The sequence below is a fragment of the Coregonus clupeaformis genome, chromosome 21, assembly GCF_020615455.1.
Source record: "Coregonus clupeaformis isolate EN_2021a chromosome 21, ASM2061545v1, whole genome shotgun sequence".
Lineage (NCBI taxonomy): Eukaryota > Metazoa > Chordata > Actinopteri > Salmoniformes > Salmonidae > Coregonus > Coregonus clupeaformis.
Genome location: NC_059212.1, coordinates 45,587,961 through 45,613,699, shown reverse-complemented (window position 1 = coordinate 45,613,699; position 25,739 = coordinate 45,587,961). Strand labels below are relative to the sequence as shown.

The 25,739-nt window shown below is 48.1% G+C and overlaps 1 protein-coding gene across 1 annotated transcript in view; it reads left to right on the top strand.

Moving 5' to 3' along the window:
- Positions 1–25,739, top strand: part of LOC121534513 (microtubule cross-linking factor 1-like) — a 179,070-nt gene that overhangs the window by 141,362 nt on the left and 11,969 nt on the right. The window contains exons 17-18 of the mRNA XM_045206049.1: positions 1,654–2,013; positions 2,120–2,668. Coding sequence (XP_045061984.1) covers positions 1,654–2,013; positions 2,120–2,668 — 909 coding nt within the window. The remainder of the gene's footprint in view (positions 1–1,653; positions 2,014–2,119; positions 2,669–25,739) is intronic.

Genomic DNA, 25,739 nt, shown 5'->3' with positions numbered 1-25,739 from the left:
TGTGTTGTGACAAGGTAGGGTTGGGATACAGATGATAGCCCTATTTGGTAAAAGGCCATGTCCATATTATGGCAAGAACAGCTCACATAAGCAAAGAGAAACGACAGTCCATCATTACTTTAAGACATGAAGGTCAGTCAATATGGAAAATGTCATAAACTTTGAAAGTACAGTCGCAAAAACCATCAAGCACTATGATGAAACTGGCTCTCATGAGGACCGCCACAGGAAAGGAAGACCCAGAGTTACCTCTGCTGCAGAGGATACGTTCATTAGAGTTACCAGCCTCAGAAATTGCATCCCAAATAAATGCTTCACAGAGTTCAAGTAACAGACACATCTCAACATCAACTGTTCAGAGGAGACTGCGTGAATCAGGCCTTCATGGTCGAATTGCTGCAAAGAAACCACGACTAAAGGACACCAATAATAAGAAGAGACTTGCTTGGGCCAAGAAACACGAGCAATGGACATTAGACCGGTGGAAATCTGTCCTTTGGTCTAATGAGTCCAAATTTGAGATTTTTGGTTCCAACCGCGTGTCTTTGTTAGACGCAGAGTAGGTGAACAGATGATCTCTGCATGTATGGTTCCCACGGTGAAGCATGGAGGAGGATGTGTTATGGTGTGGGGGTGCTTTGCTGGTGATACTGTCTGTGATTTATTTAGAATTCAAGGCACACATAACCAGCATGGCTACCACAGCATTCTGCAGCGATACGCAATCCCATCTGGTTTGCGCTTAGTTGGGACTATCATTTGTTTTTCAACAGGACAATGACCCAACACACCTCCAGGTTGTGTAAGGGCTATTTGACCAAGAAGGAGAGTGATAGAGTGCTGCATCAGATGACCTGGCCTCCACAATCACCCGACCTCAACCCAATTGAGATGGTTTGGGATGAGTTGGACCGCAGAGTGAAGGAAAAGCAGCCAACAAGTGCTCAGCATATGTGGGAACTCCTTCAAGATTGTTGGAAAAGCATTCCAGGTGAAGCTGGTTGAGAGAATGCCAAGAGTGTGCAAAGCTGTCATCAAGGCAAATGGTGGCTACTTTGAATAATCTAAAATATATTTTATATTTTGATTTGTTTTACACTTTTTTGGTTACTACATGATTCCATATTTGTTATTTCATAGTTTTGATGTCTTCACTGTTATTCTACAGTGTAGAAAATAGTAAAAATAAAGCAAAACCCTTGAATGAGTAGGTGTGTCCAAACTTTTGACTGGTACTGTATGTAAATATGATATTTCAGTTCTTTATCTTTAATACATTTGCAAACATTTCTAAAAACCTGTTTTTGCTTTGACATTATCGGGGTATTGTGTGTAGATTGATGAGGGAAAATAACTATTTAATCAATTTTAGAATAAGTCTGTAAACTAACAAAATGTGGAAAAGGTCAAGGGGTCTGAATACTTTCCGAAGGCACAGTAAACCCTGTTTTGGGGTTCCTAACCTGCACCTGTCATTCTACTTGTATTGGAACCATGTTCTTTGTATTTTCATAAATACACCTATCTGAATATATATATTAAATATATATAATATATATATATTAAACAAAATGTCAAGGGTATCTTACATCCAGTCAATTTAGATGTATTTTATTCTTCTAATTTCTACAACTTCATCTTCTCAACCTATAGCTCCGAGACACGGCGTGTCAGACCAACGGTTTCACCACTCGGGGTACCCAGACCACTCTGACCATCAGTGTGGGCTTACAGACAGACATCCTACGCACCCTCACCAGCTCCCCCCACCGCTGCCTCACCCCTACAGGAGGAGGCTCAACCCCCATCTCCTCCCCCTCCCGAAACATCCGCAAGATGCAGTACTCCCCCGTGGTCCAGTCCAAGTTCGAGCGGACATGTTGTTCTCCTAAGTACGGCTCCCCTAAGCTCCAGAGGAAGCCGTCGACGTCATCGAAGGCTGACCTCCCCGTAGGGGCCTCCTCCAGCTTCGCGGCCGGCCCCAGGGCCCCGACCCCCACCACCCCCCAGAAGGTAATAACAAGTACTTTTTTTTACACTTTTTTAATCCTCAGTCATGTTGATGTATGTATTGTTGTAGTCAGCTGCCTCTACATGTGTGTTATATGTTTAATAACAGGGAGCCTCTGAGTCGGCATGGGCTCGCTCCACCACCACCAGGGACTCTCCGGTCCACACCACCATCAACGACGGCCTGTCCAGCCTCTTCAACATCATAGACCACACCCCAGTAGCGTACGAAGCCCTGCAGTCCAAATTCACCAAGTCCCCAAGCCGCACCCGCCCCGCTCCCCCTGATCCCTCACCTCCCGCGGGGTCAGGGGTACCCAGCCTAACCCCCTCAGACCCCAAAGACCCCAGGTCGCTCGGTGCCGCCCAGGAGTTCCTGAGGAATGTCCGTGGGCGCTCTCCCAGCCCGGTGCAGCTGATAGTAGAGGCTCAGGGAGGGCCGGGGGGAACAGGGGGGGAGAGGACACCAGAGGTGCTCAGTATACGCCAGGACCTGTCTGCCCCGCCTGGGTACAACCTGGCAGAGAACGCAGCCCGTCTGCTGAACAAGAAGCTGTTGGAGCAGAGCTTCAGGGAGGAGAAGAGGCTGGGGTCTGCAGGCCAGAGCAGAGAGGGGAGGCAGGGAGAAGGAGACAGGAACCAGGCGGGGTGTATGGAGGTAAATACTGTCACTCTAATCACTGTTGTTTGTTTCTTTACTAGGATCTATTTTAGTCCCCCATTGGTAGGCAAGGTAAACCCGTTTTTCACGTTTTTGGACTCATTCAGCAGTTTTTACCTGATTTAAGTAGAATATTATTGGAAATTAATGTTGAAAGTTCCATTTGTATTCCTAAATAATAAGTTGATAATGATGCTGTCGCTGCTTCCTGTTGACAATAACTTTTGATAAATATTATTATTATTATTATTATTATTATTATTATTATAAATAGCCAAATGTCAAAAAAAAAAAAACTAAATATAAAATGTACTATCTACATGTGCCACAATAGTAATCATATTACTCGTGTTTTATTAAGCGAGCACCTTATAAACTGCATATTTACATTTACATTACATTTTAGTCATTTAGCAGACGCTCTTATCCAGAGCGACTTACAGTTAGTGAGTGCATACATTTTTCACACGCACCAAAAACCCTGTTGGTTTGACAAGTGGCAATAAATTACTCATATCGATCAGGGGGGAAATCCGGTTGTACTCGTTGTTGAAACTAACACAACAGCAAAAAACACATAGAAAGTTGAGATATTTTTACATCACTGGTCACAGGACAACCTGCAGAACAGTCAGCTGTTCAGAGTGTTGCATTTTGATAGGGGGGGGGGTCACCAGCAGAAAGGGAAAGGCAACACTGTTTTGTCAATCACTCATATCGATATCACGTTGAAATCAATAGAATGGGGACAAAACGTTTGGGGTTTATCACTGTTTAAACGTACATTATACAGTCGTGGTCAAAGGTTTTGAGAATGACACAAATACAAATTTTCGCAAAGTCTGCTGCTTCATTTTTGATGATGGCAATTTGCATATATTCCAGAATGTCATGAAGAGTGATCAGATGAATTGCAATTAATTGCAAAGTCCCTCTTTCACATGAAAATGAACTTAATCCCCCCAAAACATTTCCACTGCATTTCAGCCCTGCCACAAAAGGACCAGCTGACATCATGTCAGTGATTCTCTCGTTAACACAGGTGAGAGTGTTGACAAGGACAAGGCTGGAGATCACTCTGTCATGCTGATTGAGTTAGAATAACAGACTGGAAGCTTTAAAAGGAGGGTGGTGCTTGAAATCATTGTTCTTCCTCTGTTAACCATGGTTACCTGCAAGGAAACACGTTCCGTCATCATTGTTTTGCACAAAAAGGGCTTCACAGGCAAGGATATTGCTGCTAGTAAGATTGCACCTAAATCAACCATTTATCGGATCATCAAGAACTTCAAGGAGAGAGGTTCAATTGTTGTGAAGAAGGCGTCAAGGCGCCCAAGAAAGTCCAGCAAGCGTCAGGACCTTCTCCTAAAGTTGATTCAGCTGCGGGATCGGGGCACCACCAGTGCAGAGCTTGCTCAGGAATGGCAGCAGGCAGGTGTGAGTGCATCTGCACGCACAGTGAGGCGAAGACTTTTGGAGGATGGCCTGGTGTCAAGAAGGGCAGCAAAGAAGCCACTTCTCTCCAGGAAAAACTTCAGGGACATACTGATATTCTGCAAAAGGTACAGGGATTGGACTGCTGAGGACTGGGGTAAAGTCATTTTCTCTGATGAATCCCCTTTCCGATTGTTTGGGGCATCCGGAAAACACCTTGTCCGGAGAAGAGAAGGTGAGTGCTACCATCAGTCCTGTGTCATGCCAACAGTAAAGCATCCTGAGACCATTTATGTGTGGGGTTGCTTCTCAGCCAAGGGAGTGGGCTCACTCACAATTTTGCCTAAGAACACAGCCATGAATAAAGAATGGTACCAACACATCCTCCGAGAGCAACTTCTCCCAACCATCCAAGAACAGTTTGGTGACGACCAATGCCTTTTCCAGCATGATGGAGCACCTTGCCATAAGGCAAAAGTGATAACTAAGTTGCTTGGGGAACAAAACATCAACATTTTGGGTTCATGGCCAGGAAACTCCCCAGACCTTAATCCCATTGAGAATTGTGGTCGATCCTCAAGAGGCGGGTGGACAAACAAAAACCCACAAATTCGGACAAACTCCAAGCATTGATTATGCAAGAATGGGCTGCCATCAGTCAGGATGTGGCCCAGAAGTTAATTGACTGCATGCCAGGGCGGATTGCAGAGGTCTTGAAAAAGAAGGGTCAACACTGCAAATATTGACTCTTTGCGTAAACTTAATGTAATTGTCAATAAAAGCCTTTGACACTTATGGAATGGTTGTAATTATACTTCAGTATACCATAGTAACATCTGACAAAAATATATCATAACACTGAAGCAGCGAACTTTGTGAAGACCAATACTTGTGTCATTCTCAAAACGTTTGACCACGACTGTACAAAGGCCACACGGAAACTTGGAATAACCTATACATGATTTATTAGATGAGAACTTGTAGAACTTGAAATGTCGGATGTTTGATTTCAGGAGGCTGCCATCCCGGAAAGGGAACAAAACACTTTTTTTTCTGTTAGTTAAGTTCAACGAATCATGACCCGCCATAGGATACCAGCAGTGACAGTGGTTGGCTGCTAGTTTGACTGTCAAATCCGTGTATTGGTGTATGGCCAGAGACTATTATCGAAAGATCTCCCAGAATTCTCCGTGCCATTTGAGAAAGAAAATGATAGCTACGTTCTATGTCCTGCGGGTATGACCAAATCAACAGTACAAAACCAAAGATATCGATATACTTTAAGGGTGGTCATCGTGTTGACTTTAAACTTGTATACTAAACATCACCAAGGTGTAATTTCCCCCAAATCGATGGGGTCAAAACATCATCTTGTGTAATATATTAAAACATACTGGAAAGTAGCATAATATAAATTAATTAGATATTATATATATATAATAATAATAATATGTGCCATTTAGCAGACACTTTTCATCCAAAGTGACTTACAGTCATGCGTGCATACATTTTACGTATGGGTGGTCCCGGGAATCGAACCCACGATCCTGGTGTCGCAAGTGCCATGCTCTACCAACTGAGCTACAGAGGACCACAAGAAAAATTCAGTATCTTAAAAATAGTTAAATGTGTTAATTTAGGATGATAGCAAACTCACATAATTTTTCAATAATCACATATATTTCTCACTAGTTCAACCATTTAAAGATGTCTTTTTTTCTACAAAGAGCTCCCATAGTGAACCGTTCATTCCACTTCTTTACAATTTGACTACTTTTTCAAGAGTCCAAAAGCTAGGAAAACAAAATTAACATTCTCATTTACATTTTTATAACTTCTTGCTGGTGTTTTCTTCTCAGATCAAAGAGCATTGACTGACACTATGGTAATGTGATGGTAATATTTTATTACTTTTAATTACTTTTTTTCACATTCCACACAGTGTTCTACTGTATTTTCCACAAGTGCAGTATTACTACAGTATTACTACAGTATTACTACAGTATTACTACAGTATTACTGTGCTTCATTAGTTCTATACTAAGAGGGTGTTTATGGCTCCTTCTTGCTCCTCCCATCACTCTAATTTAGCCTCCACTCACCACCCATTCAGCATCACTCTAATTTAGCCTCCACTCACCACCCATTCAGCATCACTCTGCTTTAGCCTCCACCCACCACCCATTCAGCATCACTCTGCTTTAGCCTCCACCCACCACCCATTCAGTATCACTCTGCTTTAGCCTCCACCTACCACCCATTCAGCATCACTCTGCTTTAGCCTCCACCTACCACCCATTCAGCATCACTCTGCTTTAGCCTCCACCTACCACCCATTCAGCATCACTCTGCTTTAGCCTCCACCTACCACCCATTCAGCATCACTCTGCTTTAGCCTCCACTCACCATCCATTCAGCATCACTCTGCTTTAGCCTCCACTCACCACCCATTCAGCATCACTCTGCTTTAGCCTCCACCTACCACCCATTCAGCATCACTCTGCTTTAGCCTCCACCTACCACCCATTCAGCATCACTTTGCTTTAGCCTCCACCTACCACCCATTCAGCATCACTCTGCTTTAGCCTCCACCTACCACCCATTCAGCATCACTCTGCTTTAGCCTCCACCTACCACCCATTCAGCATCACTCTGCTTTAGCCTCCACCTACCACCCATTCAGCATCACTCTGCTTTAGCCTCCACCTACCACCCATTCAGCATCACTCTGCTTTAGCCTCCACTCACCACCCATTCAGCATCACTCTGCTTTAGCCTCCACCTACCACCCATTCAGCATCACTCTGCTTTAGCCTCCACTCACCACCCATTCAGCATCACTCTGCTTTAGCCTCCACTCACCACCCATTCAGCATCACTCTGCTTTAGCCTCCACCTACCACCCATTCAGCATCACTCTGCTTTAGCCTCCACCTACCACCCATTCAGCATCACTCTGTTTTAGCCTCCACCTACCACCCATTCAGCATCACTCTGCTTTAGCCTCCACCTACCACCCATTCAGCATCAATCTATTAGTATTGTAGTTAGTCAGCGATCTGAGGGAGAAGGTCTGACCCAATCACTGGTGATTTTGAACCCCATGCCGTCTGGCCCATATGGCGAGCAATATGTTCAGTATGTTGAAAAAACTTTTTAAAAAGCTTTTGGTTGAAATTCTTTAAGTAATGGTGGTATCAGTAGACAATTATAGGCTAGGAGATGGACAGTTAAAAAGGAGGTAAACCCCCCCATATATCATTATGAAATACTATACATTAAAACTGTATGAAAACATTACAGCACTAAATTCTAATCCATTTCTGTAGCGGTGTTGTTAGAGATGGGTAAAGATAAAAGTCTTAACCCTGCCGATAGGAGAAGAGTATATAATAATTATAATATTCCATTTAGCAGACGCTTTTATCCAAAGCGACTTACAGTCATGTGTGCATACATTTTTAAGTATAAGTGGTCGCGGGGATCGAACCCACTACCCTGGCGTTACAAGCGCTGTGCTCTACCAGCTGAGCTACAGAGTAGGAGAGACAGAGTATCAGCAGAACAGACTGTTTACCAGATAGCCAGTGGAGACTAGAGCCTGTTTACCAGATAGCCAGTGGAGACTAGAGCCTGTTTACCAGATAGCCAGTGGAGACTAGAGCCTGTTTACCAGATAGCCAGTGGAGACTAGAGCCTGTTTACCAGATAGCCAGTGGAGACTAGAGCCTGTTTACCAGATAGCCAGTGGAGACTAGAGCCCTGTTTACCAGATAGCCAGTGGAGACTAGAGCCTGTTTACCAGATAGCCAGTGGAGACTAGAGCCTGTTTACCAGATAGCCAGTGGAGACTAGAGCCTGTTTACCAGATAGCCAGTGGAGACTAGAGCCTGTTTACCAGATAGCCAGTGGAGACTAGAGCCTGTTTACCAGATAGCCAGTGGAGACTAGAGCCTGTTTACCAGATAGCCAGTGGAGACTAGAGCCTGTTTACCAGATAGCCAGTGGAGACTAGAGCCTGTTTACCAGATAGCCAGTGGAGACTAGAGCCTGTTTACCAGATAGCCAGTGGAGACTAGAGCCTGTTTACCAGATAGCCAGTGGAGACTAGAGCCTGTTTACCAGATAGCCAGTGGAGACTAGAGCCTGTTTACCAGATAGCCAGTGGAGACTAGAGCCTGTTTACCAGATAGCCAGTGGAGACTAGAGCCTGTTTACCAGATAGCCAGTGGAGACTAGAGCCTGTTTACCAGATAGCCAGTGGAGACTAGAGCCTGTTTACCAGATAGCCAGTGGAGACTAGAGCCTGTTTACCAGATAGCCAGTGGAGACTAGAGCCTGTTTACCAGATAGCCAGTGGAGACTAGAGCCTGTTTACCAGATAGCCAGTGGAGACTAGAGCCTGTTTACCAGATAGCCAGTGGAGACTAGAGCCTGTTTACCAGATAGCCAGTGGAGACTAGAGCCTGTTTACCAGATAGCCAGTGGAGACTAGAGCCTGTTTACCAGATAGCCAGTGGAGACTAGAGCCTGTTTACCAGATAGCCAGTGGAGACTAGAGCCTGTTTACCAGATAGCCAGTGGAGACTAGAGCCTGTTTACCAGATAGCCAGTGGAGACTAGAGCCTGTTTACCAGATAGCCAGTGGAGACTAGAGCCTGTTTACCAGATAGCCAGTGGAGAGTAGAGTGTAGCCTGTTTACCAGATAGCCAGTGGAGACTAGAGCCTGTTTACCAGATAGCCAGTGGAGACTAGAGCCTGTTTACCAGATAGCCAGTGGAGACTAGAGCCTGTTTACCAGATAGCCAGTGGAGACTAAGAGCCTGTTTACCAGATAGCCAGTGGAGACTAGAGCCTGTTTACCAGATAGCCAGTGGAGACTAGAGCCTGTTTACCAGATAGCCAGTGGAGACTAGAGCCTGTTTACCAGATAGCCAGTGGAGACTAGAGCCTGTTTACCAGATAGCCAGTGGAGACTAGAGCCTGTTTACCAGATAGCCAGTGGAGACTAGAGCCTGTTTACCAGATAGCCAGTGGAGACTAGAGCCTGTTTACCAGATAGCCAGTGGAGACTAGAGCCTGTTTACCAGATAGCCAGTGGAGACTAGAGCCTGTTTACCAGATAGCCAGTGGAGACTAGAGCCTGTTTACCAGATAGCCAGTGGAGACTAGAGCCTGTTTACCAGATAGCCAGTGGAGACTAGAGCCTGTTTACCAGATAGCCAGTGGAGACTAGAGCCTGTTTACCAGATAGCCAGTGGAGACTAGAGCCTGTTTACCAGATAGCCAGTGGAGACTAGAGCCTGTTTACCCAGATAGCCAGTGGAGACTAGAGCCTGTTTACCAGATAGCCAGTGGAGACTAGAGCCTGTTTACCAGATAGCCAGTGGAGACTAGAGCCTGTTTACCAGATAGCCAGTGGAGACTAGAGCCTGTTTACCAGATAGCCAGTGGAGACTAGAGCCTGTTTACCAGATAGCCAGTGGAGACTAGAGCCTGTTTACCAGATAGCCAGTGGAGACTAGAGCCTGTTTACCAGATAGCCAGTGGAGACTAGAGCCTGTTTACCAGATAGCCAGTGGAGACTAGAGCCTGTTTACCAGATAGCCAGTGGAGACTAGAGCCTGTTTACCAGATAGCCAGTGGAGACTAGAGCCTGTTTACCAGATAGCCAGTGGAGACTAGAGCCTGTTTACCAGATAGCCAGTGGAGACTAGAGCCTGTTTACCAGATAGCCAGTGGAGACTAGAGCCTGTTTACCAGATAGCCAGTGGAGACTAGAGCCTGTTTACCAGATAGCCAGTGGAGACTAGAGCCTGTTTACCAGATAGCCAGTGGAGACTAGAGCCTGTTTACCAGATAGCCAGTGGAGACTAGAGCCTGTTTACCAGATAGCCAGTGGAGACTAGAGCCTGTTTACCAGATAGCCAGTGGAGACTAGAGCCTGTTTACCAGATAGCCAGTGGAGACTAGAGCCTGTTTACCAGATAGCCAGTGGAGACTAGAGCCTGTTTACCAGATAGCCAGTGGAGACTAGAGCCTGTTTACCAGATAGCCAGTGGAGACTAGAGCCTGTTTACCAGATAGCCAGTGGAGACTAGAGCCTGTTTACCAGATAGCCAGTGGAGACTAGAGCCTGTTTACCAGATAGCCAGTGGAGACTAGAGCCTGTTTACCAGATAGCCAGTGGAGACTAGAGCCTGTTTACCAGATAGCCAGTGGAGACTAGAGCCTGTTTACCAGATAGCCAGTGGAGACTAGAGCCTGTTTACCAGATAGCCAGTGGAGACTAGAGCCTGTTTACCAGATAGCCAGTGGGAGACTAGAGCCTGTTTACCAGATAGCCAGTGGAGACTAGAGCCTGTTTACCAGATAGCCAGTGGAGACTAGAGCCTGTTTACCAGATAGCCAGTGGAGACTAGAGCCTGTTTACCAGATAGCCAGTGGAGACTAGAGCCTGTTTACCAGATAGCCAGTGGAGACTAGAGCCTGTTTACCAGATAGCCAGTGGAGACTAGAGCCTGTTTACCAGATAGCCAGTGGAGAGTAGAGTGTAGCCTGTTTACCAGATAGCCAGTGGAGACTAGAGCCTGTTTACCAGATAGCCAGTGGAGACTAGAGCCTGTTTACCAGATAGCCAGTGGAGACTAGAGCCTGTTTACCAGATAGCCAGTGGAGACTAGAGCCTGTTTACCAGATAGCCAGTGGAGACTAGAGCCTGTTTACCAGATAGCCAGTGGAGACTAGAGCCTGTTTACCAGATAGCCAGTGGAGACTAGAGCCTGTTTACCAGATAGCCAGTGGAGACTAGTGCCTGTTTACCAGATAGCCAGTGGAGACTAGAGCCTGTTTACCAGATAGCCAGTGGAGACTAGAGCCTGTTTACCAGATAGCCAGTGGAGACTAGAGCCTGTTTACCAGATAGCCAGTGGAGACTAGAGCCTGTTTACCAGATAGCCAGTGGAGACTAGAGCCTGTTTACCAGATAGCCAGTGGAGACTAGAGTCTGTTTACCAGATAGCCAGTGGAGACTAGAGCCTGTTTACCAGATAGCCAGTGGAGACTAGAGCCTGTTTACCAGATAGCCAGTGGAGACTAGAGCCTGTTTACCAGATAGCCAGTGGAGACTAGAGCCTGTTTACCAGATAGCCAGTGGAGACTAGAGCCTGTTTACCAGATAGCCAGTGGAGACTAGAGCCTGTTTACCAGATAGCCAGTGGAGACTAGAGCCTGTTTACCAGATAGCCAGTGGAGACTAGAGCCTGTTTACCAGATAGCCAGTGGAGACTAGAGCCTGTTTACCAGATAGCCAGTGGAGACTAGAGCCTGTTTACCCAGATAGCCAGTGGTGACTAGAGCCTGTATACCAGATAGCCATTGGAGACTAGAGCCTGTTTACCAGATAGCCAGTGGGAGAGTAGGAGCCTGTTTACCAGATAGCCAGTGGAGACTAGAGCCTGTTTACCAGATAGCCAGTGGAGACTAGAGCCTGTTTACCAGATAGCCAGTGGAGACTAGAGCCTGTTTACCAGATAGCCAGTGGAGACTAGAGCCTGTTTACCAGATAGCCAGTGGAGACTAGAGCCTGTTTACCAGATAGCCAGTGGAGACTAGAGCCTGTTTACCAGATAGCCAGTGGAGACTAGAGCCTGTTTACCAGATAGCCAGTGGAGACTAGAGCCTGTTTACCAGATAGCCAGTGGAGACTAGAGCCTGTTTACCAGATAGCCAGTGGAGACTAGAGCCTGTTTACCAGATAGCCAGTGGAGACTAGAGCCTGTTTACCAGATAGCCAGTGGAGACTAGAGCCTGTTTACCAGATAGCCAGTGGAGACTAGAGCCTGTTTACCAGATAGCCAGTGGAGACTAGAGCCTGTTTACCAGATAGCCAGTGGAGACTAGAGCCTGTTTACCAGATAGCCAGTGGAGACTAGAGCCTGTTTACCAGATAGCCAGTGGAGACTAGAGCCTGTTTACCAGATAGCCAGTGGAGACTAGAGCCTGTTTACCAGATAGCCAGTGGAGACTAGAGCCTGTTTACCAGATAGCCAGTGGAGACTAGAGCCTGTTTACCAGATAGCCAGTGGAGACTAGAGCCTGTTTACCAGATAGCCAGTGGTGACTAGAGCCTGTATACCAGATAGCCAGTGGAGACTAGAGCCTGTTTACCAGATAGCCAGTGGAGACTAGAGCCTGTTTACCAGATAGCCAGTGGAGACTAGAGCCTGTTTACCAGATAGCCAGTGGAGACTAGAGCCTGTTTACCAGATAGCCAGTGGAGACTAGAGCCTGTTTACCAGATAGCCAGTGGAGACTAGAGCCTGTTTACCAGATAGCCAGTGGAGACTAGAGCCTGTTTACCAGATAGCCAGTGGAGACTAGAGCCTGTTTACCAGATAGCCAGTGGAGACTAGAGCCTGTTTACCAGATAGCCAGTGGAGACTAGAGCCTGTTTACCAGATAGCCAGTGGAGACTAGAGCCTGTTTACCAGATAGCCAGTGGAGACTAGAGCCTGTTTACCAGATAGCCAGTGGAGACTAGAGCCTGTTTACCAGATAGCCAGTGGAGACTAGAGCCTGTTTACCAGATAGCCAGTGGAGACTAGAGCCTGTTTACCAGATAGCCAGTGGAGACTAGAGCCTGTTTACCCAGATAGCCAGTGGAGACTAGAGCCTGTTTACCAGATAGCCAGTGGAGACTAGAGCCTGTTTACCAGATAGCCAGTGGAGACTAGGAGCCTGTTTACCAGATAGCCAGTGGAGACTAGAGCCTGTTTACCAGATAGCCAGTGGAGACTAGAGCCTGTTTACCAGATAGCCAGTGGAGACTAGAGCCTGTTTACCAGATAGCCAGTGGAGACTAGAGCCTGTTTACCAGATAGCCAGTGGAGACTAGAGCCTGTTTACCAGATAGCCAGTGGAGACTAGAGCCTGTTTACCAGATAGCCAGTGGAGACTAGAGCCTGTTTACCAGATAGCCAGTGGAGACTAGAGCCTGTTTACCAGATAGCCAGTGGAGACTAGAGCCTGGTTTACCAGATAGCCAGTGGAGACTAGAGCCTGTTTACCAGATAGCCAGTGGAGACTAGAGCCTGTTTACCAGATAGCCAGTGGAGACTAGAGCCTGTTTACCAGATAGCCAGTGGAGACTAGAGCCTGTTTACCAGATAGCCAGTGGAGAGTAGAGTGTAGCCTGTTTACCAGATAGCCAGTGGAGACTAGAGCCTGTTTACCAGATAGCCAGTGGAGACTAGAGCCTGTTTACCAGATAGCCAGTGGAGACTAGAGCCTGTTTACCAGATAGCCAGTGGAGACTAGAGCCTGTTTACCAGATAGCCAGTGGAGACTAGAGCCTGTTTACCAGATAGCCAGTGGAGACTAGAGCCTGTTTACCAGATAGCCAGTGGAGACTAGAGCCTGTTTACCAGATAGCCAGTGGAGACTAGAGCCTGTTTACCAGATAGCCAGTGGAGACTAGAGCCTGTTTACCAGATAGCCAGTGGAGCCTTTAGAGCCTGTTTACCAGATAGCCAGTGGAGACTAGAGCCTGTTTACCAGATAGCCAGTGGAGACTAGAGCCTGTTTACCAGATAGCCAGTGGAGACTAGAGCCTGTTTACCAGATAGCCAGTGGAGACTAGAGCCTGTTTACCAGATAGCCAGTGGAGACTAGAGCCTGTTTACCAGATAGCCAGTGGAGACTAGAGCCTGTTTACCAGATAGCCAGTGGAGACTAGAGCCTGTTTACCAGATAGCCAGTGGAGACTAGAGCCTGTTTACCAGATAGCCAGTGGAGACTAGAGCCTGTTTACCAGATAGCCAGTGGAGACTAGAGCCTGTTTACCAGATAGCCAGTGGAGACTAGAGCCTGTTTACCAGATAGCCAGTGGAGACTAGAGCCTGTTTACCAGATAGCCAGTGGAGACTAGAGCCTGTTTACCAGATAGCCAGTGGAGACTAGAGCCTGTTTACCAGATAGCCAGTGGAGACTAGAGCCTGCTGTTACCAGATAGCCAGTGGAGACTAGAGCCTGTTTACCAGATAGCCAGTGGAGACTAGAGCCTGTTTACCAGATAGCCAGTGGAGACTAGAGCCTGTTTACCAGATAGCCAGTGGAGACTAGAGCCTGTTTACCAGATAGCCAGTGGAGACTAGAGCCTGTTTACCAGATAGCCAGTGGAGACTAGAGCCTGTTTACCAGATAGCCAGTGGAGACTAGAGCCTGTTTACCAGATAGCCAGTGGAGACTAGAGCCTGTTTACCAGATAGCCAGTGGAGACTAGAGCCTGTTTACCAGATAGCCAGTGGAGACTAGAGCCTGTTTACCAGATAGCCAGTGGAGACTAGAGCCTGTTTACCAGATAGCCAGTGGAGACTAGAGCCTGTTTACCAGATAGCCAGTGGAGACTAGAGCCTGTTTACCAGATAGCCAGTGGAGACTAGAGCCTGTTTACCAGATAGCCAGTGGAGACTAGAGCCTGTTTACCAGATAGCCAGTGGAGACTAGAGCCTGTTTACCAGATAGCCAGTGGAGACTGAGCCTGTTTACCAGATAGCCAGTGGGGACTAGAGCCTGTTTACCAGATAGCCAGTGGAGACTAGAGCCTGTTTACCAGATAGCCAGTGGAGACTAGAGCCTGTTTACCAGATAGCCAGTGGAGACTAGAGCCTGTTTACCAGATAGCCAGTGGAGACTAGAGCCTGTTTACCAGATAGCCAGTGGAGACTAGAGCCTGTTTACCAGATAGCCAGTGGAGACTAGAGCCTGTTTACCAGATAGCCAGTGGAGACTAGAGCCTGTTTACCAGATAGCCAGTGGAGACTAGAGCCTGTTTACCAGATAGCCAGTGGAGACTAGAGCCTGTTTACCAGATAGCCAGTGGAGACTAGAGCCTGTTTACCAGATAGCCAGTGGAGACTAGAGCCTGTTTACCAGATAGCCAGTGGAGACTAGAGCCTGTTTACCAGATAGCCAGTGGAGACTAGAGCCTGTTTACCAGATAGCCAGTGGAGACTAGAGCCTGTTTACCAGATAGCCAGTGGAGACTAGAGCCTGTTTACCAGATAGCCAGTGGAGACTAGAGCCTGTTTACCAGATAGCCAGTGGAGACTAGAGCCTGTTTACCAGATAGCCAGTGGAGACTAGAGCCTGTTTACCAGATAGCCAGTGGAGACTAGAGCCTGTTTACCAGATAGCCAGTGGAGACTAGAGCCTGTTTACCAGATAGCCAGTGGAGACTAGAGCCTGTTTACCAGATAGCCAGTGGAGACTAGAGCCTGTTTACCAGATAGCCAGTGGAGACTAGAGCCTGTTTACCAGATAGCCAGTGGAGACTAGAGCCTGTTTACCAGATAGCCAGTGGAGACTAGAGCCTGTTTACCAGATAGCCAGTGGAGACTAGAGCCTGTTTACCAGATAGCCAGTGGAGACTAGAGCCTGTTTACCAGATAGCCAGTGAGAAGGCCTGAGAGCCAGTGGAGACTAGACCTGTTTACCAGATAGCCAGTGGAGACTAGAGCCTGTTTACCAGATAGCCAGTGGAGACTAGAGCCTGTTTACCAGATAGCCAGTGGAGACTAGAGCCTGTTTACCAGATAGCCAGTGGAGACTAGAGCCTGTTTACCAGATAGCCAGTGGAGACTAGAGCCTGTTTACCAGATAGCCAGTGGAGACTAGAGCCTGTTTACCAGATAGCCAGTGGAGACTAGAGCCTGTTTACCAGATAGCCAGTGGAGACTAGAGCCTGTTTACCAGATAGCCAGTGGAGACTAGAGCCTGTTTACCAGATAGCCAGTGGAGACTAGAGCCTGTTTACCAGATAGCCAGTGGAGACTAGAGCCTGTTTACCAGATAGCCAGTGGAGACTAGAGCCTGTTTCACCAGATAGCCAGTGGAGACTAGAGCCTGTTTACCAGATAGCCAGTGGAGACTAGAGCCTGTTTACCAGATAGCCAGTGGAGACTAGAGCCTGTTTACCAGATAGCCAGTGGAGACTAGAGCCTGTTTACCAGATAGCCAGTGGAGACTAGAGCCTGTTTACCAGATAGCCAGTGGAGACTAGAGCCTGTTTACCAGATAGCCAGTGGAGACTAGAGCCTGTTTACCAGATAGCCAGTGGAGACTAGAGCCTGTTTACCAGATAGCCAGTGGAGACTAGAGCCTGTTTACCAGATAGCCAGTGGAGAGTAGAGAGCCTGTTTACCAGATAGCCAGTGGAGACTAGAGCCTGTTTACCAGATAGCCAGTGGAGACTAGAGCCTGTTTACCAGATAGCCAGTGGAGACTAGAGCCTGTTTACCAGATAGCCAGTGGAGACTAGAGCCTGTTTACCAGATAGCCAGTGGAGACTAGAGCCTGTTTACCAGATAGCCAGTGGAGACTAGAGCCTGTTTACCAGATAGCCAGTGGAGACTAGAGCCTGTTTACCAGATAGCCAGTGGAGACTAGAGCCTTGTTTACCAGATAGCCAGTGGGGACTAGAGCCTGTTTACCAGATAGCCAGTGGAGACTAGAGCCTGTTTACCAGATAGCCAGTGGAGACTAGAGCCTGTTTACCAGATAGCCAGTGGAGACTAGAGCCTGTTTACCAGATAGCCAGTGGAGACTAGAGCCTGTTTACCAGATAGCCAGTGGAGACTAGAGCCTGTTTACCAGATAGCCAGTGGAGACTAGAGCCTGTTTACCAGATAGCCAGTGGAGACTAGAGCCTGTTTACCAGATAGCCAGTGGAGACTAGAGCCTGTTTACCAGATAGCCAGTGGAGACTAGAGCCTGTTTACCAGATAGCCAGTGGAGACTAGAGCCTGTTTACCAGATAGCCAGTGGAGACTAGAGCCTGTTTACCAGATAGCCAGTGGAGACTAGAGCCTGTTTACCAGATAGCCAGTGGAGACTAGAGCCTGTTTACCAGATAGCCAGTGGAGACTAGAGCCTGTTTACCAGATAGCCAGTGGAGACTAGAGCCTGTTTACCAGATAGCCAGTGGAGACTAGAGCCTGTTTACCAGATAGCCAGTGGAGACTAGAGCCTGTTTACCAGATAGCCAGTGGAGACTAGGAGCCTGTTTACCAGATAGCCAGTGGAGACTAGAGCCTGTTTACCAGATAGCCAGTGGAGACTAGAGCCTGTTTACCAGATAGCCAGTGGAGACTAGAGCCTGTTTACCAGATAGCCAGTGGAGACTAGAGCCTGTTTACCAGATAGCCAGTGGAGACTAGAGCCTGTTTACCAGATAGCCAGTGGAGACTAAGAGCCTGTTTACCAGATAGCCAGTGGAGACTAGAGCCTGTTTACCAGATAGCCAGTGGAGACTAGAGCCTGTTTACCAGATAGCCAGTGGAGACTAGAGCCTGTTTACCAGATAGCCAGTGGAGACTAGAGCCTGTTTACCAGATAGCCAGTGGAGACTAGAGCCTGTTTACCAGATAGCCAGTGGAGACTAGAGCCTGTTTACCAGATAGCCAGTGGAGACTAGAGCCTGTTTACCAGATAGCCAGTGGAGACTAGAGCCTGTTTACCAGATAGCCAGTGGAGACTAGAGCCTGTTTACCAGATAGCCAGTGGAGACTAGAGCCTGTTTACCAGATAGCCAGTGGAGACTAGAGCCTGTTTACCAGATAGCCAGTGGAGACTAGAGCCTGTTTACCAGATAGCCAGTGGAGACTAGAGCCTGTTTACCAGATAGCCAGTGGAGACTAGAGCCTGTTTACCAGATAGCCAGTGGAGACTAGAGCCTGTTTACCAGATAGCCAGTGGAGACTAGAGCCTGTTTACCAGATAGCCAGTGGAGACTAGAGCCTGTTTACCAGATAGCCAGTGGAGACTAGAGCCTGTTTACCAGATAGCCAGTGGAGACTAGAGCCTGTTTACCAGATAGCCAGTGGAGACTAGAGCCTGTTTACCAGATAGCCAGTGGAGACTAGAGCCTGTTTACCAGATAGCCAGTGGAGACTAGAGCCTGTTTACCAGATAGCCAGTGGAGACTAGAGCCTGTTTACCAGATAGCCAGTGGAGACTAGAGCCTGTTTACCAGATAGCCAGTGGAGACTAGAGCCTGTTTACCAGATAGCCAGTGGAGACTAGAGCCTGTTTACCAGATAGCCAGTGGAGACTAGAGCCTGTTTACCAGATAGCCAGTGGAGACTAGAGCCTGTTTACCAGATAGCCAGTGGAGACTAGAGCCTGTTTACCAGATAGCCAGTGGAGACTAGAGCCTGTTTACCAGATAGCCAGTGGAGACTAGAGCCTGTTTACCAGATAGCCAGTGGAGACTAGAGCCTGTTTACCAGATAGCCAGTGGAGACTAGAGCCTGTTTACCAGATAGCCAGTGGAGACTAGAGCCTGTTTACCAGATAGCCAGTGGAGACTAGAGCCTGTTTACCAGATAGCCAGTGGAGACTAGAGCCTGTTTACCAGATAGCCAGTGGAGACTAGAGCCTGTTTACCAGATAGCCAGTGGAGACTAGAGCCTGTTTACCAGATAGCCAGTGGAGACTAGAGCCTGTTTACCAGATAGCCAGTGGAGACTAGAGCCTGTTTACCAGATAGCCAGTGGAGACTAGAGCCTGTTTACCAGATAGCCAGTGGAGACTAGAGCCTGTTTACCAGATAGCCAGTGGAGACTAGAGCCTGTTTACCAGATAGCCAGTGGAGACTAGAGCCTGTTTACCAGATAGCCAGTGGAGACTAGAGCCTGTTTACCAGATAGCCAGTGGAGACTAGAGCCTGTTTACCAGATAGCCAGTGGAGACTAGAGCCTGTTTACCAGATAGCCAGTGGAGACTAGAGCCTGTTTACCAGATAGCCAGTGGAGACTAGAGCCTGTTTACCAGATAGCCAGTGGAGACTAGAGCCTGTTTACCAGATAGCCAGTGGAGACTAGAGCCTGTTTACCAGATAGCCAGTGGAGACTAGAGCCTGTTTACCAGATAGCCAGTGGAGACTAGAGCCTGTTTACCAGATAGCCAGTGGAGACTAGAGCCTGTTTACCAGATAGCCAGTGGAGACTAGAGCCTGTTTACCAGATAGCCAGTGGAGACTAGAGCCTGTTTACCAGATAGCCAGTGGAGACTAGAGCCTGTTTACCAGATAGCCAGTGGAGACTAGAGCCTGTTTACCAGATAGCCAGTGGAGACTAGAGCCTGTTTACCAGATAGCCAGTGGAGACTAGAGCCTGTTTACCAGATAGCCAGTGGAGACTAGAGCCTGTTTACCAGATAGCCAGTGGAGACTAGAGCCTGTTTACCAGATAGCCAGTGGAGACTAGAGCCTGTTTACCAGATAGCCAGTGGAGACTAGAGCCTGTTTACCAGATAGCCAGTGGAGACTAGAGCCTGTTTACCAGATAGCCAGTGGAGACTAGAGCCTGTTTACCAGATAGCCAGTGGAGACTAGAGCCTGTTTACCAGATAGCCAGTGGAGACTAGAGCCTGTTTACCAGATAGCCAGTGGAGACTAGAGCCTGTTTACCAGATAGCCAGTGGAGACTAGAGCCTGTTTACCAGATAGCCAGTGGAGACTAGAGCCTGTTTACCAGATAGCCAGTGGAGACTAGAGTCCTGTTTACCAGATAGCCAGTGGAGACTAGAGCCTGTTTACCAGATAGCCAGTGGAGACTAGAGCCTGTTTACCAGATAGCCAGTGGAGACTAGAGCCTGTTTACCAGATAGCCAGTGGAGACTAGAGACCTGTTTACCAGATAGCCAGTGGAGACTAGAGCCTGTTTACCAGATAGCCAGTGGAGACTAGAGCCTGTTTACCAGATAGCCAGTGGAGACTAGAGCCTGTTTACCAGATAGCCAGTGGAGACTAGAGCCTGTTTACCAGATAGCCAGTGGAGACTAGAGCCTGTTTACCAGAACACCTAGCCAGTGGAGACTAGAGCCTGTTTACCAGATAGCCAGTGGAGACTAGAGCCTGTTTACCAGATAGCCAGTGGAGACTAGAGCCTGTTTACCAGATAGCCAGTGGAGACTAGGAGCCTGTTTACCAGATAGCCAGTGGAGACTAGAGCCTGTTTACCAGATAGCCAGTGGAGACTAGAGCCTGTTTACCAGATAGCCAGTGGAGACTAGAGCCTGTTTACCAGATAGCCAGTGGAGACTAGAGGCCTGTTTACCAGATAGCCAGTGGAGACTAGAGCCTGTTTACCAGATAGCCAGTGGAGACTAGAGCCTGTTTACCAGATAGCCAGTGGAGACTAGAGCCTGTTTACCAGATAGCCAGTGGAGACTAGAGCCTGTTTACCAGATAGCCAGTGGAGACTAGAGCCTGTTTACCAGATAGCCAGTGGAGACTAGAGCCTGTTTACCAGATAGCCAGTGGAGACTAGAGCCTGTTTACCAGATAGCCAGTGGAGACTAGAGCCTGTTTACCAGATAGCCAGTGGAGACTAGAGCCTGTTTACCAGATAGCCAGTGGAGACTAGAGCCTGTTTACCAGATAGCCAGTGGAGACTAGAGCCTGTTTACCAGATAGCCAGTGGAGACTAGAGCCTGTTTACCAGATAGCCAGTGGAGACTAGAGCCTGTTTACCAGATAGCCAGTGGAGACTAGAGCCTGTTTACCAGATAGCCAGTGGAGACTAGAGCCTGTTTACCAGATAGCCAGTGGAGACTAGAGCCTGTTTACCAGATAGCCAGTGGAGACTAGAGCCTGTTTACCAGATAGCCAGTGGAGACTAGAGCCTGTTTACCAGATAGCCAGTGGAGACTAGAGCCTGTTTACCAGATAGCCAGTGGAGACTAGAGCCTGTTTACCAGATAGCCAGTGGAGACTAGAGCCTGTTTACCAGATAGCCAGTGGAGACTAGAGCCTGTTTACCAGATAGCCAGTGGAGACTAGAGCCTGTTTACCAGATAGCCAGTGGAGACTAGAGCCTGTTTACCAGATAGCCAGTGGAGACTAGAGCCTGTTTACCAGATAGCCAGTGGAGACTAGAGCCTGTTTACCAGATAGCCAGTGGAGACTAGAGTCCTGTTTACCAGATAGCCAGTGGAGACTAGAGCCTGTTTACCAGATAGCCAGTGGAGACTAGAGCCTGTTTACCAGATAGCCAGTGGAGACTAGAGCCTGTTTACCAGATAGCCAGTGGAGACTAGAGCCTGTTTACCAGATAGCCAGTGGAGACTAGAGCCTGTTTACCAGATAGCCAGTGGAGACTAGAGCCTGTTTACCAGATAGCCAGTGGAGACTAGAGCCTGTTTACCAGATAGCCAGTGGAGACTAGAGCCTGTTTACCAGATAGCCAGTGGAGACTAGAGCCTGTTTACCAGATAGCCAGTGGAGACTAGAGCCTGTTTACCAGATAGCCAGTGGAGACTAGAGCCTGTTTACCAGATAGCCAGTGGAGACTAGAGCCTGTTTACCAGATAGCCAGTGGAGACTAGAGCCTGTTTACCAGATAGCCAGTGGAGACTAGAGCCTGTTTACCAGATAGCCAGTGGAGACTAGAGCCTGTTTACCAGATAGCCAGTGGAGACTAGAGCCTGTTTACCAGATAGCCAGTGGAGAGTAGAGTAGCCTGTTTACAGATAGCCAGTGGAGACTAGAGCCTGTTTACCAGATAGCCAGTGGAGACTAGAGCCTGTTTACCAGATAGCCAGTGGAGACTAGAGCCTGTTTACCAGATAGCCAGTGGAGACTAGAGCCTGTTTACCAGATAGCCAGTGGAGACTAGAGCCTGTTTACCAGATAGCCAGTGGAGACTAGAGCCTGTTTACCAGATAGCCAGTGGAGACTAGAGGCCTGTTTACCAGATAGCCAGTGGAGACTAGAGCCTGTTTACCAGATAGCCAGTGGAGACTAGAGCCTGTTTACCAGATAGCCAGTGGAGACTAGAGCCTGTTTACCAGATAGCCAGTGGAGACTAGAGCCTGTTTACCAGATAGCCAGTGGAGACTAGAGCCTGTTTACCAGATAGCCAGTGGAGACTAGAGCCTGTTTACCAGATAGCCAGTGGAGACTAGAGCCTGTTTACCAGATAGCCAGTGGAGACTAGAGCCTGTTTACCAGATAGCCAGTGGAGACTAGGGAGCCTGTTTACCAGATAGCCAGTGGAGACTAGAGCCTGTTTACCAGATAGCCAGTGGAGACTAGAGCCTGTTTACCAGATAGCCAGTGGAGACTAGAGCCTGTTTACCAGATAGCCAGTGGAGACTAGAGCCTGTTTACCAGATAGCCAGTGGAGACTAGAGCCTGTTTACCAGATAGCCAGTGGAGACTAGAGCCTGTTTACCAGATAGCCAGTGGAGACTAGAGCCTGTTTACCAGATAGCCAGTGGAGACTAGAGCCTGTTTACCAGATAGCCAGTGGAGACTAGAGCCTGTTTACCAGATAGCCAGTGGAGACTAGGAGCCTGTTTACCAGATAGCCAGTGGAGACTAGAGCCTGTTTACCAGATAGCCAGTGGAGACTAGAGCCTGTTTACCAGATAGCCAGTGGAGACTAGAGCCTGTTTACCAGATAGCCAGTGGAGACTAGAGCCTGTTTACCAGATAGCCAGTGGAGACTAGAGCCTGTTTACCAGATAGCCAGTGGAGACTAGAGCCTGTTTACCAGATAGCCAGTGGAGACTAGAGCCTGTTTACCAGATAGCCAGTGGAGACTAGAGCCTGTTTACCAGATAGCCAGTGGAGACTAGAGCCTGTTTACCAGATAGCCAGTGGAGACTAGAGCCTGTTTACCAGACCTAGCCAGTGGAGACTAGAGCCTGTTTACCAGATAGCCAGTGGAGACTAGGTTAGCCTGTTTACCAGATAGCCAGTGGAGACTAGAGCCTGTTTACCCAGATAGCCAGTGGAGACTAGAGCCTGTTTACCAGATAGCCAGTGGAGACTAGAGCCTGTTTACCAGATAGCCAGTGGAGACTAGAGCCTGTTTACCAGATAGCCAGTGGAGACTAGAGCCTGTTTACCAGATAGCCAGTGGAGACTAGAGCCTGTTTACCAGATAGCCAGTGGAGACTAGAGCCTGTTTACCAGATAGCCAGTGGTGACTAGAGCCTGTATACCAGATAGCCATTGGAGACTAGAGCCTGTTTACCAGATAGCCAGTGGAGAGTAGAGTGTAGCCTGTTTACCAGATAGCCAGTGGAGACTAGAGCCTGTTTACCAGATAGCCAGTGGAGACTAGAGCCTGTTTACCAGATAGCCAGTGGAGACTAGAGCCTGTTTACCAGATAGCCAGTGGAGACTAGAGCCTGTTTACCAGATAGCCAGTGGAGACTAGAGCCTGTTTACCAGATAGCCAGTGGAGACTAGAGCCTGTTTACCAGATAGCCAGTGGAGACTAGAGCCTGTTTACCAGATAGCCAGTGGAGACTAGAGCCTGTTTACCAGATATGCCAGTGGAGACTAGAGCCTGTTTACCAGATAGCCAGTGGAGACTAGAGCCTGTTTACCAGATAGCCAGTGGAGACTAGAGCCTGTTTACCAGATAGCCAGTGGAGACTAGAGCCTGTTTACCAGATAGCCAGTGGAGACTAGAGCCTGTTTACCAGATAGCCAGTGGAGACTAGAGCCTGTTTACCAGATAGCCAGTGGAGACTAGAGCCTGTTTACCAGATAGCCAGTGGAGACTAGAGCCTGTTTACCAGATAGCCAGTGGAGACTAGAGCCTGTTTACCAGATAGCCAGTGGAGACTAGAGCCTGTTTACCAGATAGCCAGTGGAGACTAGAGCCTGTTTACCAGATAGCCAGTGGAGACTAGAGCCTGTTTACCAGATAGCCAGTGGAGACTAGAGCCTGTTTACCAGATAGCCAGTGGAGACTAGGAGCCTGTTTACCAGATAGCCAGTGGAGACTAGAGCCTGTTTACCAGATAGCCAGTGGAGACTAGAGCCTGTTTACCAGATAGCCAGTGGAGACTAGAGCCTGTTTACCAGATAGCCAGTGGAGACTAGAGCCTGTTTACCAGATAGCCAGTGGAGACTAGAGCCTGTTTACCAGATAGCCAGTGGAGACTAGAGCCTGTTTACCAGATAGCCAGTGGAGACTAGAGCCTGTTTACCAGATAGCCAGTGGAGACTAGAGCCTGTTTACCAGATAGCCAGTGGAGACTAGAGCCTGTTTACCAGATAGCCAGTGGAGACTAGAGCCTGTTTACCAGATAGCCAGTGGAGACTAGAGCCTGTTTACCAGATAGCCAGTGGAGACTAGAGCCTGTTTACCAGATAGCCAGTGGAGACTAGAGCCTGTTTACCAGATAGCCAGTGGAGACTAGAGCCTGTTTACCAGATAGCCAGTGGAGACTAGAGCCTGTTTACCAGATAGCCAGTGGAGACTAGAGCCTGTTTACCAGATAGCCAGTGGAGACTAGAGCCTGTTTACCAGATAGCCAGTGGAGACTAGGAGCCTGTTTACCAGATAGCCAGTGGAGACTAGAGCCTGTTTACCAGATAGCCAGTGGAGACTAGAGCCTGTTTACCAGATAGCCAGTGGAGACTAGAGCCTGTTTACCAGATAGCCAGTGGAGACTAGAGCCTGTTTACCAGATAGCCAGTGGAGACTAGAGCCTGTTTACCAGATAGCCAGTGGAGACTAGAGCCTGTTTACCAGATAGCCAGTGGAGACTAGAGCCTGTTTACCAGATAGCCAGTGGAGACTAGAGCCTGTTTACCAGATAGCCAGTGGAGACTAGAGCCTGTTTACCAGATAGCCAGTGGAGACTAGAGCCTGTTTACCAGATAGCCAGTGGAGACTAGAGCCTGTTTACCAGATAGCCAGTGGAGACTAGAGCCTGTTTGCCAGATAGCCAGTGGAGACTAGAGCCTGTTTACCAGATAGCCAGTGGAGACTAGAGCCTGTTTACCAGATAGCCAGTGGAGACTAGAGCCTGTTTACCAGATAGCCAGTGGAGACTAGAGCCTGTTTACCAGATAGCCAGTGGAGACTAGAGCCTGTCTACCAGATAGCCAGTGGAGACTAGAGCCTGTTTACCAGATAGCCAGTGGAGACTAGTGCCTGTTTACCAGATAGCCAGTGGAGACTAGAGCCTGTTTTACCAGATAGCCAGTGGAGACTAGAGCCTGTTTACCAGATAGCCAGTGGAGACTAGAGCCTGTTTACCAGATAGCCAGTGGAGACTAGTGAGCCTGTTTGCCAGATAGCCAGTGGAGACTAGAGCCTGTTTACCCAGATAGCCAGTGGAGACTAGAGGTAGCCTGTTTACCAGATAGCCAGTGGAGACTAGAGTGTAGCCTGTTTACCAGATAGCCAGTGGAGACTAGAGCCTGTTTACCAGACAGCCAGTGGAGACTAGAGCCTGTTTACCAGATAGCCAGTGGAGACTAGAGCCTGTTTTACCAGATAGCCAGTGGAGACTAGAGCCTGTTTACCAGATAGCCAGTGGAGACTAGAGCCTGTTTACCAGATAGCCAGTGGAGACTAGAGCCTGTTTACCAGATAGCCAGTGGAGACTAGAGCCTGTATACCAGGTAGCCAGTGGAGACTAGAGCCTGTTTACCAGATAGCCAGTGGAGACTAGAGCCTGTTTACCAGATAGCCAGTGGAGACTAGAGCCTGTTTACCAGATAGCCAGTGGAGACTAGAATCTGTTTACCAGATAGCCAGTGGAGACTAGAGCCTGTTTACCAGATAGCCAGTGGAGACTAGAGCCTGTTTACCAGATAGC